Source organism: Dama dama, chromosome 31 (assembly GCF_033118175.1).
Source record: "Dama dama isolate Ldn47 chromosome 31, ASM3311817v1, whole genome shotgun sequence".
Classification (NCBI taxonomy): domain Eukaryota; kingdom Metazoa; phylum Chordata; class Mammalia; order Artiodactyla; family Cervidae; genus Dama; species Dama dama.
Genome location: NC_083711.1, coordinates 42,292,114 through 42,307,004, shown reverse-complemented (window position 1 = coordinate 42,307,004; position 14,891 = coordinate 42,292,114). Strand labels below are relative to the sequence as shown.

The following is a 14,891-nucleotide window of genomic DNA, read 5'->3' as shown; positions in this document are numbered from 1 at the left end:
GTAGATGCAGTGGAGTGAGAGAGGGAAAGAGTAGTAAAAAGTGAGGTCAGAAATGTGGTCTGGAATAAGACCTTGAATTTTGTGTTAAGTAGAAAGACCCTAGATGATTTTGAGAAGTGATATTGTCTAATTTGCATGTTAAAAGATGATCCTGGTTAGGACCTAATGATTGTGGAAACTGTAGAGAGTAAAGACAGTGGCTCAGTGGTAAATAATCATCAACGGGTTCAATCCCTCAGTTCAGTTCTGTCACTCAGTCATGTCCACCTCTTTGCGACCCCGTGGACTGCAGCACACCATGCTTCCCTGTCCATCACCAACTCCTGGAGCTTGCTCAAACTCATGTCCATCGAGCCAGTGATGCCATCTAACCATCTCATCCTCTGTCGTCCCCTTCTCCTCCTGCCTTCAGTCTTTCCCAGCATCAGGGTCTTTTCCAAGGAGTCAGTTCTTTGTATCAGGTGACCAAAGTATTGGAGCTTCAGCTTCAGCATCAGTCCTTCCAATGAACACCCAGGACTGATCTCCTTTAGGATGGACCAGTTGGATCTCCTTGCAATCCAAGGGACTCTCAAGAGTCTTCTCCAATACCACAGTTCAAAAGCATCAATTCTTTGGCACTCAGCTTTCTTTATAGTCCAACTCTCCTATCCATACATGACTACTGGAAAAACCATAGCTTTGACTAGACGGACCTTTGTTGGCAAAGTAAGGTCTCTGCTTTTTAATATGCTGTCTAGGTTGGTCATAGCTTTTCTTCCAAAGAGCAAATGTCTTTTAATTTCATGGCTGCAATCACCATCTGCAGTGATTCTGGATCCCAGAAAATGAAGTCTGTCACTGTTTCCATTGTTTCTCCATCTATTTGCCGTGAAGTGATGAGACCAGATGCCATGATCTTAGTTTTCCGAATGTTGAGTTTTAAGCCGACTTTTTCACTCTCTGCTTTAATTTTCATTAAGAGGCTCTTTAGTTCTTCTTTGTTTTATGCCATAAGGGTGGTGTCAGCTGCGTACTTGAGGTTATTGATATCTGAGGTTCAGTCTCTGGCCTGGGAAGGTCCCACGTGCCTCAGAACAACTATTGCCCGTGGGCCACAACTATGGGCTTCCCTGGTGGCTCAGATGGTAAAGAATCTGCCTGCAGTGTGGGAGACCCGGCTTCAATACCTGGGTCAGGAAGACCCCCTGGAGAAGGGAACGGCTACCCAGTCAAGTGTTCTTGCCTGGAGAATTCCATGGACAGAGGAGCCTGGCAGTCTACAGTCTGTGAGGTTGCAGAGTCGGACACGACTGGATGACTAACACTTTCACTTTCACAAGGATAAAACAGGATATGGGATTAGGAGACTATTGCAATAACACAGTGAAAAGAAGATGACAACTTTGACTTCAGTGTTGATAGTAGGAGTGCTGAGAAGTGATCAGATTCAGAGTATATTTTTAAGATCCAGCCTTTAATTTAAGATAGACTAAAAGCTTTTGGAAATTCAGCATAAAGAGGGCTGTAAAGACCACAAGATAAGTTACTGTCAGTCTGTGGTTTTAAACTCTTAGCATATCCAATATACTGCTCTAAATATTATATTAAAAATAATATAATTTATAAAAAATGTTTCAATATGTAAATACTTAAGTTCAAGTATAATATTTGTCAACGCTTGCTCATATACATAGAATAACATGAAAGCTACAAATGAAGGCTTATGCTGGGGTGTTATTTTACTTTAGAGCATAATTTTTCTCTTCCTGTAGTAGTGCTTTGATATGCCTATTGTCTGGCTACCCCGATTGGTAAGCAAATGCAGAGTTTGCATGTTGAGTCCTACAGTTTTATATGAGGAAATTGCAGCAATGGTTCTTCAGATTGCCTTTATAAGAAAAAAAATGTTTCTTGTTATTGTTTAATACTACTTCCAATTTTTTTAGAAACCCAAACTACTTTCAGAATTGGAAAAACCCAATTTAATTTAATGTATTATGCTTTCTTATGACTTCAACTACTTTTGAATTTTGAAACAAAATATAATATGTGTTTAATAAACAATACTGAATGTACTAGCTTCTCTTAATTTATGTTAAAATGTATTCACATTATTGATTTCATATTTATACTATCAGACAAATGCAAAATAAGGGCACTTAAAAGTTTCCTAAGATTCTGTAGAGTGATTCTTTTTTTTAAACTGTTAATTTTATGGCTGCTGCTGCTGCTAAGTCACTTCAGTCGTGTCCGACTCTGTGCAACCCCATAGACGGCAGCCCATCGGGCTCCCCCATCCCTGGGATTCTCCAGGCAAGAACACTGAGTGAGCTGCCATTTCTTTCTCCAATGCATGAAAGTGAAAGTGAAGTTGCTCAGTCCTGTCCGACTCTTAGCGACCCCGTGGACCGCAGCCTACCAGGCTCCTCTGTCCATGGGATTTTCCAGGCAAGAGGACTGGAGTGGCGTGCCATTGCCTTCTCTGCACACTGGGATTGAAAGATATATATTATAAATGAATGTTTAAATGTGATAGAAAAATACTGATTTTTAACTTTAAAAATATGGTGTTGATTTAGTTTTGATCAAGAATTATCACAGTAAAACACATTTTTATCACCTTTATACTAATTTGACATGTGAAATGTATTGGAACAAATTAACAAGTGCATTAAAATGATTACTTTGGAAAATTATGTACTTGAATAATAATAGGATTTTTCAATCTTATGAAATGCAGTAATGTTTGGTTGGTTTATAATTTTTGTCTCTTTAATTGTAGGTCTCTGTGGAAGAATTAGAACAGAGTATTAGTGTAAAAATAGCTAAAGAAGCTGTAATGAATATAAATAAGCCCGAAAGCCTTTTTAAGCCCACCAATGGGTTTCTAGAAACCAAAGTATACTTTGCAGGAATACCTCGGAAATTGGAGAATGCACTCATTAGACCGGTAATGATCCAAGCTTTTATCATTCATCATGGATGAAATCTTTCATCTGTAATAGATTTGAAAATGTGTTTTTCTGAGAGTCAAATGAAGTTATTTTGTTGAACACACCGACTGTGAAAACTTGAATTGAACCTGGGAAAATAGCATTATCAACCTTTGAAATTATAGTAAGGAAATAAGAAAATGAATGTAGTGTTTTTGAGTCTGTTTAAATTCCCAGCATTACTCATGGAGAAGTAGATTTTTAAAAATTCTTCAAGCATCAGTTAAACATTAACATCATAATAGTTCATACTCAGCCATTAGACGTATAAATGTATATATTTGAGTCCAAAAGTACATTATTTTCTAGAAGCGAGTCAAAGTAAGACTTTCTTAGGTCTGTTTTAGGACTAAAATTTGGGAGACAAGCATAGCATGTAAGGTTGAATTTTATTTTATTTTTTTTTCATTTATTTTTATTAGTTGGAGGCTAATTACTTTACAATATTGTAGTGGTTTTTGCCATACATTGACGTGAATCAGCCATGGATTTACATGTGTTCCCCATCTTGATCCCCCCTCCCACCTTCCTCCCCATCCCATCCCTCTGGGTCATCCCAGTGCACCAGCCCCGAGCACTTGTCTCATGCATCCAACCTGGACTGGCGATCTGTTTCACACTTGATAATATACAGGTTTCAATGCTATTCTCTCAGATCATCCCACCCTCGCCTTCTCCCATAGAGTCCAAAAGTCTGCTCTATACATAAGGTTGAATTTTAAAAAGAAAATCTTTGATGGAAATAAAACTGCAGCCTGTCATAAATTGAAGCTAGATATAATAGATGATTTTTCTATATGTGTTTGTCTAACTTCTGTGGAAAAGGTTTCATGAAGGAGACTGATCACTGACCTTGAAGAGTTTAAAATTTTTCATTTGAAGTCATGGATCTGCCAATTTTACACTTACTGGTTTAATTTAAATATTTACTATTTTATATATATTTCAGTCGCCTTAGCTTTTAAAAGATTTGTGATATGATATAAAATCTGAGTTAGTTAACTTATGTCAGAGTGAATATACCTGTCCTTTGAAATTGATAAATCAAGACATTTTAAAAGTAAAATAAATTATTAAAAAAAAAATCAACTATTTATGAAATGGCTACATGTCTGAGTGTGGCTGGATGCTTTGGTGAACTAAAGAATGCAAAACACTTTTGTTCCTGAAAAGGCTTAGTGTTTTATGGCAAGACAAACCTGTGTTGTAAATATAGTTAACAAAAAACAAAAGCAGCTGAGAACTCAGGGCCACAGCTAAAAGCATTCGTGGAACTAGAGAGCAGAAAAGTTAGTGCCGGATGATACAGGAGAGGCAGGTGGGGCTTGAGGTGTTAAAAATCATTAGGATAGATGTTAAAAGTCATTAGGATCCCAGTGAAGGTCTCTGATGTTATAAGCGCACTTTTACTGAAAAAGACTGTCATCTGTAGGAGACCTTGGAAAAAATTTAGATAAAATTCTAAATATTTTAAAACGTCATCAAAGAAGAATTTTGCCCTTAAATGAAAATCTGTATCCAGTAATATAATCAATAAGTATAGTAATATCAATAGACATAGTAATATAATCAACAAAGCCCCCCTTTTTTAAGTTTAAAATGCATTCATTGGTCTATACTTTATATTGTTAGATTAACCCTCGTCTAGATGGATGTATTCGAGGCTGGAATTTGATGAATCAAGGTACTTCAGGAGTAAAGGAAATCATTCAAGAAAAACAAAATAAGCATTGTCTTGTCACTGTGGAGAGGGGTTCCTACTATCCTGGTACTGGAGTTGCTCAATTTAGCATAGATTATAGTAAGTGATCTCATATTGTATCTTTCTCTTCTCACTAATGTTTACATTTATTCATTAACAAATAGCAAAAATTCTTTGCTGTTTTGAATTGAAACTAAATCTGTGTCATATCTAAAACTAGCCATAATGATTGCTTTTTCTCTTGACTATGGGTTGTTTTTCTTCTGTATTTAATAATTTTTGGCTTAAAGATGGGTGTCAGATAAAACAGTAGAGACTGAGATAAATCATATTAACATTTGAAGATAAGCATATCTGTCCATTTGCTAGACTCTTAATGAGAGGGCTTGAATCAATCTAGTCAAGAGTTAAACTGCTTACGTTTTCTTGTTTTCATGACTACCCTTCAAATTCCTTTAATATACCGTGTTCTTAGGGTAATGGCTGGTTTGCCAGAGGACCTCTTTTTATCAATTTAAACTTTTACCAACAGAAGAAAGTTTATGCTCAAGATTTGTTTCTAATTAGAGAGTTGAAAAAGTAAATCTTGTAGTTTTGATTATCCCAGTTTCTATTGAAATTGAATATCTCACCATATTTTTATTAGGTATTTGTGTATCTTAATTATTTTGTTGGCTTCTATGTCATTTTCTGTTTTATGAGTTCATTATTTGAGCTACTAACAGTATTTAGTATGAATTTAGGGTAAATTTGAATACTCTGATTTAAGAAAAAGTCATATTTTAACGTTACTTGCAGCCTTAAAAGTATTACTATAGTTTTAAGGAAGCATCTTACTATTGCTTTCTGTTTTTTAAATGTAAATTAATACAATGTCATTAACTTTAGCTCTGTTCTGAATATAAAGGTTTTTTTTAAAAAATACATTAATTGAGTTGATGATTGAATATAGAAAAAAACTAGGCCCATGATAATTTGTTCCAATGGAAGAAAAGCTCTGAAAAGAAAATGAAAATAGTTTTATTGTACCTGAATTTACTTTCATAAGTAACTAACTAGTTGTTTCACAGATAGCATAAACGTGGCCTACTTTATAATTAATGTTACATTATAATTTCTCCACATCTGCATGTTCATTTTGAGCTTGTTAATGTCCTACAGTAAATTTACTTACTTCAAAATGATTATACAGGTTTTTTTTCCTCTTGGGTGGAATTTAAAGGATTATAGTGAAAAATGTAATAGTATTAGATGTGGCTAAATGGAAGAATATCTTGTCAAAGGAGAATTATTTTCTCCATTCACATTCACCCTTTTAAAGCCTCAAAGTGGTATTTGGGCTATTGTTATACATTTGTTTGTATTAAACGGGGAAGACTTCATTCAGATCTTAAGCTAATATTTTCAGATTATTAGTTTACAAATTATTTCAAATTATTAGAAATCAAACTGTTTTGAAATCATATTAATTCAGCAAACATTTGTTAAGTGATTACTGAGGAAAGCAGTAAAAAGAGACTTGCAAAGCTTGCACTCTAGTTGTATAGATTTTCGACCTAATAATTAAGAAAAAGAATGTTAAGTATTATGATAAGATAATTACAGAAGAGTTCTTATTAGAATTTCAAAGTTAACTGTTGGCTTCAGAATATTTCTCTATTATCAAACCATCCCACACCCCTATGTATAGAGATCAGATTTTTCTTTCCCACTGCTCTAACCTGACTCCTATAAGGAAGAGAAGTACTGGGCTGGGGTTGGCAGCTGTACTCAGATTTTCCCTCAGAAATATTACAATAAATTTGTCATACTTTCTTGTATTTTAAAATACAACCACTCTGAGATTTTGAGCATTGGAGAATATGTGAGACAGAAGGGAGAGCTGTTAAAGAGCGAATGGAAAATTCATAATAATTCTAAACACCACAACCCAGAATTCTGTTGTCGGAAGAACTAAAGGATGAGAACGTCTGTGTGTTTCTTGCCGGCATTAAAAACTGTTTTCTCTTGCTCTGTTTTGCCTAGGTTATATAGATCATTGAGAAAGAACTAAATTCTATAATATCACTCAAAGATGGCTTTGAATATTAATAAGATTATAGCTAATTCTTCTGGTGCACTTAGGAGTACATTGATCCTGCTTCTGTTTCATTGTTTAAACAGAGAATGAATCCAATCCCGAGGCTTGGCAAATCAATGTGTCCTTGAATATTCGCCCATCAGCGGGCACCGGTGTTATGTTGGCCTTGGTTTCCGGTGACACAGTGCCCTTTGCCTTGTCCTTGGTGGATTCCGCCACTGAAAAGCTTCAGGTAACTTGACTCTGAACCTTTATGATCCTTATTTTGTAATTTTTTAAAAATCAGTAAAATGGATAGAATAACAGTGTTTACCTCAAAGTGGTGTTTTGAAAATGAAATGAGATAACTTACATAAATTAGTTGGCATGTCATTAAAGATTGAATAAATATTCATTATTGTTACTTTTTTGCTGGCTTATTTCCAAGGTTGGAACTGAGCAGTAAGGGGATAGGGGAGAATAGAAAAACCTGTGTATTGTATCTATAGTTTAGATTAGGCAGACTCCCACAAAGGCTGCTTGGAGCCTTCTCTGAGTACATGGAGATCTGCCCTTATTCCGAATCTTTGAAGTATCATGGGAATTTATCTGTACTAACAGAATAAAAGTGAGTCTGATTGCAATCCACTCTGAAATATTCAGTGTCTAATTATACTTTTTTTGTGCTTTCTGATACTCTTAATCTTTTCTCCCATAAGTAAATTAGAAAAGACTAGGGAAAACTAAAACCAGTGTACTTGGCTTCCTACTGGCAAATCTGCCTTGAAATTAGAAGGAAGAACAGAAAACACTCTCAGATAAAAGAAAACATGAGAGTTATCAGAAGGTCTGTATTATTCAGCCTTCTATTAGAGAATAATAATTTTATCCTTGTGTCATCCACAGTGGATTCTAACAAGTTACTGCAAGTAGCTTTCATTTGTGCCATGGTTGACTTGGATGTTCTCTGTGACTTTTAGAAAGAGACATATAATTGAATAATGCCCATAGTGATAAAAAGAGATGCTGTTTGCAACTTAAGGGATGGTTGTGGGGAGTTTCTGATGGTTAACTATAAGCAACCTGAAAAAAATCCTGTTAAGTTTTGTCTCCAGTAGACTACAGGAGCTTGCTACATTTGGGTTTCAGTTGTTTGGTTTTTTTAAAAGCAAAACGGAAATCCTGCCTTCAACACTACATTCAGAATAGTAGAGGAGGTTAACACGTGCCATGTCCTTGATATTTATTTTACTTTGTCTATGTTTTATGTGTTTCTGTAAATATTTCAGACTATCTTTCTGCTATCTGGAAAGCAGCATAACACCCACCTCCTTAGTTTTGATTTTATTTTCTCTCCCTTTTTATATTTCCTCTATATGCTGGTAAGCTATCTGCATAGATGATTCTTGGCAAGTTGAGTTAATTTAGTGTATCAGCAGTTTAAAACATTCGAAAATAAATACACACACACACACACACATATATGTATGTATATATATTTGAGAACCTTCTGATAAATACTCTGTAACAGTCCTGGTTTTTCTTTCTCAGAGACGTCACTCAGTTTGTCCCAAGTCTATAGGATTTCTTGTGTGGCACAAATAAACCTTTCAGTCTTGCTGGATGTGCTTACTAAAGCACTTTAAGTTTTCTAGGTCTTTTCCCCAACAAAGAATGATTCATCTCCTTCCTTTTCCATATGTAAGTTTTAAAATTGGGAAGGCTCATAAAAAGAAATTTGTTGCTTAAGATACTACTTAAGTTCCCATTGGTTTCTTGAATTTTCAGAACCTGCTGTACATTCACATCTTAGCTAAACCTGGAGTTTGTAAAACTAATATATATTCAAAAATAATGATTATGATAATAGACTTTTTTTCATTTAAACTTGAAGACTTGATCATATTTTCCCCACCTCATTGAAATTTAGTTTCTTGAATTTTAAAAACCAAAGTCTCTTTTAATTGGCATTACTGTTAGTATTTGTTTATAATGAGTCTTTGTTCTTCAGGATATCCTGGTATCTGTTGAAAGTATGGTAATAGCTCGGATACAGGCCATAAGTCTATGTTCCGATCAGCAAACCTTTCTGGAAATCAGAGTCAACAGAAACAATTTGGAACTATTGACTCAGCTTACAAAGGATAGCTTCCACTCTGAAGACTTTCAAAGACAATTTGCCATCTTGGATGAAGCAATGAAAGGAACAGTGGCCACTTACCTGGGTGGCCTTCCAGGTATCTTCTTACTTTGTTTTCCGTTTTAAAAAGTGTTTTTTTTTTTAAATGAAATTGATACTATTTTAAATATGCAATTTTAGTAAAACAGCATCTGTATATATAGAGAGCATATGTAATTGTAGTAAAGGGGCATCAGAAGGGAAGAGAAAATTCCAGTAACCATTATTCTTTTTCTGGGGGCTTGCATGAACATTTTATTGGTCATTTTTATTTAATTTTTTTAATGGTAAACTGAAACTAACCAAGTTTTGATGCATTTGACTATCCTAGCCACAAATGATTTGCTATTTCATTTTATACTCAAAATTGTCTTCCGAGTTTAATATTTATTCTTCGATTCAACCATCACTCACCCAATATTTATTAAGATCCTATGTCTCAGGCAGTAGGGACACAGCAATAAACAAATGGATACAATCTCTGCTATTAAGACCCTTACCATCTAATGACACAGGCAAATATTAAACAACTGATTAAGAAAATATTTTAAAAATTAAAATTTTCATAACTTCTATGAAGGAAATGTAGGGGTTGCTTTTAGAGCCTGAAAAGTGAGGCCTTGATCTGGCTGTGGGGGCCAGGAACAAGCTCTCTGAGGAAGAGAATAAGATACAACTCTGATATTTGAAGGATTAAATGAAGTTTACAGGTAATCAGGGTGGAGATTGGAGCTAGTATGCAAATTGTCCATGGCAGAATGGAAAGGGGTTGACGTGCTTGAGGAATGTATAGAAGTTCAGTACCATGAGAGCACATTGAGCAAGGGGGATGGTCATGCAAGAGGAGGCTGTGAAATGGGTGGTGGATGGGATTATTATAGACCTGGTTCAGAGTCCTGCGTCTTATTGGAGCCGTAAGAATCATTAAAAAGTTTTAGATAAGGAAGTGGTATATCAAAGATGCAGTTTAAGAAAATTCCCCTGCATGATGGATGCAGATGGACAGGTGGGAGATAAAAGTGGATGAGATGAGTTGGGGGCTAATGAAGCGGCTCAGATGAAGAAGCAGTTACAATAACAATGGTGACAACTATACTGCCTCAAATGGTGCATAACAAACAGTCTGGGCATTGTTCAGAGTGTTTCAAGTGTATCATTTAATATTTAAAGTAGTCCTATGAGGAAGGTACTTTAGTTATCTCCATTTTGCACATGAGGAAGCGGAGGAAACTGTTGGACTGGGGTGATGTTAGTGGAGATAGGATACAGTGACTAGATTGGAGATATATGTGGGAAACAAAGCTAATAGAAATTAATGATTGAAAGACTCTCTTAGGTATTTGGCATGAGCAGTTGCATAGATGAAGATTCCATTTACCAAGACGGGAAAAACTGGAGGAAAAGTGGTTAATATGGGAAAATATGACATTGGCATCAACATTATACTTTAAATGACAAAAAAATTGAGGCAGAAAGTTTTTTAGAAACACTTTTGAATAGTTTGGTGTCTGAACTTCAACTAATCTTTAAAATACTTGAACTGCTCAGTGTGTTCATTTCCCATTTATGGACATTTTCTCTAGGCTTTGGGGGATTATAAGTAAATAGACTGTAGCAGCGCCCCCCTGGTGGTCCAGTGGTTGGGATTTGGTGCTTTCACCGTTGCACGTGTGTGCATGCTAGTGGCTTCAGTCTTGTCTGACTCTTTGCAGCCCCATGGACTGTAGCCTGCCAGGCTCCTCTGTCCATGGAATTCTCCAGACAAGAATACTGGAGTGGCTTACCATTTCCTTCCCCAGGGGAATCTTCCTGACCCAGGGATCGAACCCACATCTCCTGCATTGAAAGGCACATTCTTTACCACTGATCCACCAGGAAAGCCCTTGCATTGCCGTGGCCCAGGTTAATCCCTGGCTGGGGAACTGAAATTGCCAAGCCAAGTAGCACGGCCAAGATATATATATTAAAATGATTTAGTAAATAGGTTATAAAAGTTATAAATAGATCCATTAGCTAGATAGATCCATTGATAGGTATACATGCATAGTTACATTAATGTGATGAATTATTAGGAAGTATAATTATGGTTCAAATGAATGAATTCTAAATACATTGAAATCCACCTACTACCTTATTCACAAATTAGTTGAATGCAATTTTAGGAAATCAAACAAACAGGTAAAGAGTTCAGAAGAAGTAAAAATGTCAGAATTTCTGTGGTTCCAGGACTTTGTCAATAGCACTGAGGACTAATTTTAGGCAAGATGTGTTTAGAAAGCGTGAGGAAATATTGAGGAAAAGTGGAAATTAAGACATTAAGAGTATGAACGAAAAAGCAAGAGAGATCCAGAAAAACATCTATTTCTATTGACTATGCCAAAGCCTTTGACTGTGTGGATTACAATAAACTGTGGACAATTCTGAAAGAGATGGGAACACCAGACCACCTGACCTGCCTCTTGAGAAACCTATATGCAGGTCAGGAAGCAACACTTAGAACTGGATATGGAACAGACTGGTTCCAAATAGGAACAGGAGTACTTCAAGGCTGTATATTGTCACTCTGCTTATTTAACTTATATGCAGAGTACATCATGGGAAATGCTGGGCTGGATGAAGCCCAAGCTGGAATCAAGATTTCCGGGAGAATTATCAATAACCTCAGATATGCAGATGACACCACCCTTATGGCAGAAAGTGAAGAGGAACTAAAAAGCCTCTTGATGAAAGTGAAAGAGGAGAGTGAAAAAGTTGGCTTAAAGCTCATCATCCATAAAGCTAAGATCATGGCATCCGGTCCCATCACTTCATGGCAAATAGATGGGGAAACAGTGGATGCAGTGTCAGGCTTTATTTTTTGGGGCTCCAAAATCACTGCGGATGGTGACTGCAGCCATGAAATTAAAAGACGCTTCCTCCTTGGATGGAAAGTTATGACTAACCTAGATAGCATATTAAAAAGCAGAGACATTACTTTGCCAACAAAGGTCCGTCTAGTCAAGGCTATGGTTTTTCCAATGGTGATATATGGATGTGAGTTGGACAATAAAGAAAGCTGAGCGCAGAAGAACTGATGCTTTCGAACTGTGGTGTTGGAGAAGACTCTTGAGAGTCCCTTGGACTGCAAGGAGATCTAGCCAGTCCATCCTAAAGGAGATCAGTCCTGGGTGTTCATTGGAAGGACTGATGTTGGAGCTGAAACTCCAATACTTTGGCCACCTGATGTGAAGAGCTGACTCATCTGAAAAGACCCTGATGCTGGGAAAGATTGAGGGCAGGAGAAGGGGATGACAGAGGATGAGATGGTTGGATGGCATCACCGACTCTATGGACATGGGTTTGGGTGAACTCCGGGAGTTTCTGATCGACAGGGAGGCCTGGCATGCCTCGGTTCATGGGGTCGCAAAGAGTCAGACACAACTGAGCGACTGAACTGAAGAGTGTGAACTAGGGAATGGGTAATTTCTTAATTGATATGCAAAATAGGCATGTTACATCACATATTATGAATTAAATTCAGGGGAAATAGATGATTCCAGGGATATTTATAACAATGATATAGCCTATGTAGTCAGCCAAACTTGAAACCGTTTCTTAACAAATGCTGAGCCCATAGAAAAGTATGGATTTATTCACTACATTGACAAGTTAGAAGTGGGAAATTTGAAATATATATATTTGTATAAGGTACTGAGAAGGAAGATTAAGAGATGAAAAATATCCATTGGGAATTAAAATTTATGGAGATGAGATGCCAAGAAAAGAGGAAGCAAATAGAGAGCTGGCTGTTTTGAAGATGAACCATAGTTCTCAGGAATCCAAGGATTTGACTAAATATTGAGTTTGATAAGGAGAGTAAAAGCATAGGAAAGCCTTGAGGCCCTATTTCACTGAAGTATTATTAAAACTGTTATTTTTCAGAACACCAAACATTACATAACAGTGAGTTCCCTATTATGACTTGCTGCTGTATGCTCCGCAAGACACTTATTTCTTTGGAAAATGCAGAAATCTACTTATGTTCCAGCAATAATAGAAGAGACATATTTATCGTGACATTTAAAAAAGACTTCCAAGTAGCTATAATTTTGAGTTGAAAAAAATGTCTTAATAATGCTTAGCCTATTGCTCAGATTTAAGGAGAAAGTAAAGTAGAACACCACAAGTAAGAATGCTATTTTCTATTCTTTCTAAAGCATGTTTATTTATCTGAGGTTTGGCTGGAACTTTTACAAAATCAGAGGAACTCAAGCTATGCTGAATTCAGTACCAAACACAACACCTTATAACACAGAAGTCACTTAATATGAACTTATTGAACAGAATTACATTATTGACTTTTAGGATTAGAATTTAACTGAAAATGAGCAATCTGAATAATTCCTCTAACTATAAGCAAGTAAGATGCTAAAAGTCTTGGGCTAATATTTTAATATTCTGTTTTAACAGATGTTCCATTCAGCGCCACACCAGTGAATGCCTTTTATCAAGGCTGTATGGAAGTGAACATTAATGGTGTACAGTTGGATCTGGATGAAGCCATTTCTAAACATAATGATATTAGAGCTCACTCGTGTCCATCAGTTTGGCAGAAGACAAAGCATACTTAAGGCATTTTTTCTCTGCTGATAATATCTTTTACCTGTGTGTAATTATACTTATGTTTCAGTAATAGCTGAAGTGTTTTACCTACAAATGTGCATATCTTGATTATTTTGTGGTACTTTAACCTTCCTGGAATTTTTAAAAGGTCCTTTTTCAAGAAAACAAGATTCTCTTGTGATATGAATCACATTAAAAAATATTCTTACCTCTCTGTCTAGAAATTAATGAAACCTATAAAAATGTTTAATTTGAATTTTTTGTGACAAATGACATTTCTTCTTTTTTTATGTTTGTAAAAGTAAAGTTTAATTTTATCATCACGAACTAGGGTTTAAATATCTGTTTTGTTTGGGGGGGGGGGCGGGGGGAGGAGTCAAGGAAGTTAAACCTTTTTTAGAATCCAAACAAAAGTACGTGTGACTAAATTCCATTGTTATCTGTCCTCCCAAGTCAGTCTTCAAATAAGGGACATTCTGCCTGGTGTACCTCGAACCAATAGGAGACCGAGTTTGGTTCTGAAGAAGCAAAGGAAGGTTATCCTTGGATCAGAGGATGAGAGGTGGGAGTTCCAGCTCTAGAGTAGAAGCCCTTCTGACAGGCCGTGGGCCGGGCTGCTTTAGGGGGTCTCCTGTGTAAAGCGGGAGGAGGGTGGGCTGCGGTGGGAGCGGGTGGAGTTCTGGCAGAGCAGACTCAGCTTTGCCGCTCATGCTCCAGAACACCGTGTGGGGAGAAGCGTCTCCGCACAGGGCCCGCCACCTCCGCCATCTTGAATTGAGGCTCCTGCGTGGTGTTTCTGCACACAGGCCCCTTACCTGAGGTAAGCCGGCTCACAGGAGGAACTCTGATCCTGAGGGCCATGTATGAGGCCTCTGTATGTGGCCCCTCTCTGTTCAGCCCCCTGTGAACAAGTGAAACTGGAACAAGTGAAATTTAAGCACAAAGGAGAAGAGAAAGCTTAGACTTTATTACCCAGATTCTGTTTGTGTATCCCAGGAACTGTTAATGGGTTTTGCGGCTGACACTGTTGATCAGAGGAGATACTTTGTTTTCATTTTTTCCTAATGAAAGCAGAAGAGTCAAGTGTGAATTGTTAAGTGTGAATTGAGTGGAAGGCCCTAAAGCTTTATTCCATAACAGTCTCTCAGGGAAACCAGCTTTGACTTCATCTTTCTTTCACCTGTTTTCACGTTTGAATTAGATTATGAGTGGGCTATTACTGAATTACGTAATGAGTAGGACAAATTTTCATAAGAGCAGCACATGAATTTTGCTGGTTAGTGACTGGATTTTATAAGGCTAATATATTGTGTTGGAATGGGTGTAGAAACCTGGGGTGGATACATTCCTTAAATCTGGCTGTGTGAGTCACAC

The 14,891-nt window shown here is 36.8% G+C and overlaps 1 protein-coding gene across 1 annotated transcript in view; it reads left to right on the top strand.

Moving 5' to 3' along the window:
- The window catches only part of PROS1 (protein S), a 69,303-nt gene extending 55,459 nt beyond the window's left edge, over positions 1–13,844 (top strand). Inside the window, exons 11-15 of the mRNA XM_061134072.1 lie at positions 2,765–2,932; positions 4,608–4,776; positions 6,841–6,989; positions 8,748–8,973; positions 13,365–13,844. Of these exons, the coding sequence (XP_060990055.1) occupies positions 2,765–2,932; positions 4,608–4,776; positions 6,841–6,989; positions 8,748–8,973; positions 13,365–13,525 (873 nt within the window). The 3' untranslated portion in view covers positions 13,526–13,844. The remainder of the gene's footprint in view (positions 1–2,764; positions 2,933–4,607; positions 4,777–6,840; positions 6,990–8,747; positions 8,974–13,364) is intronic.
- The last annotated feature ends 1,047 nt before the right edge of the window (positions 13,845–14,891 follow it).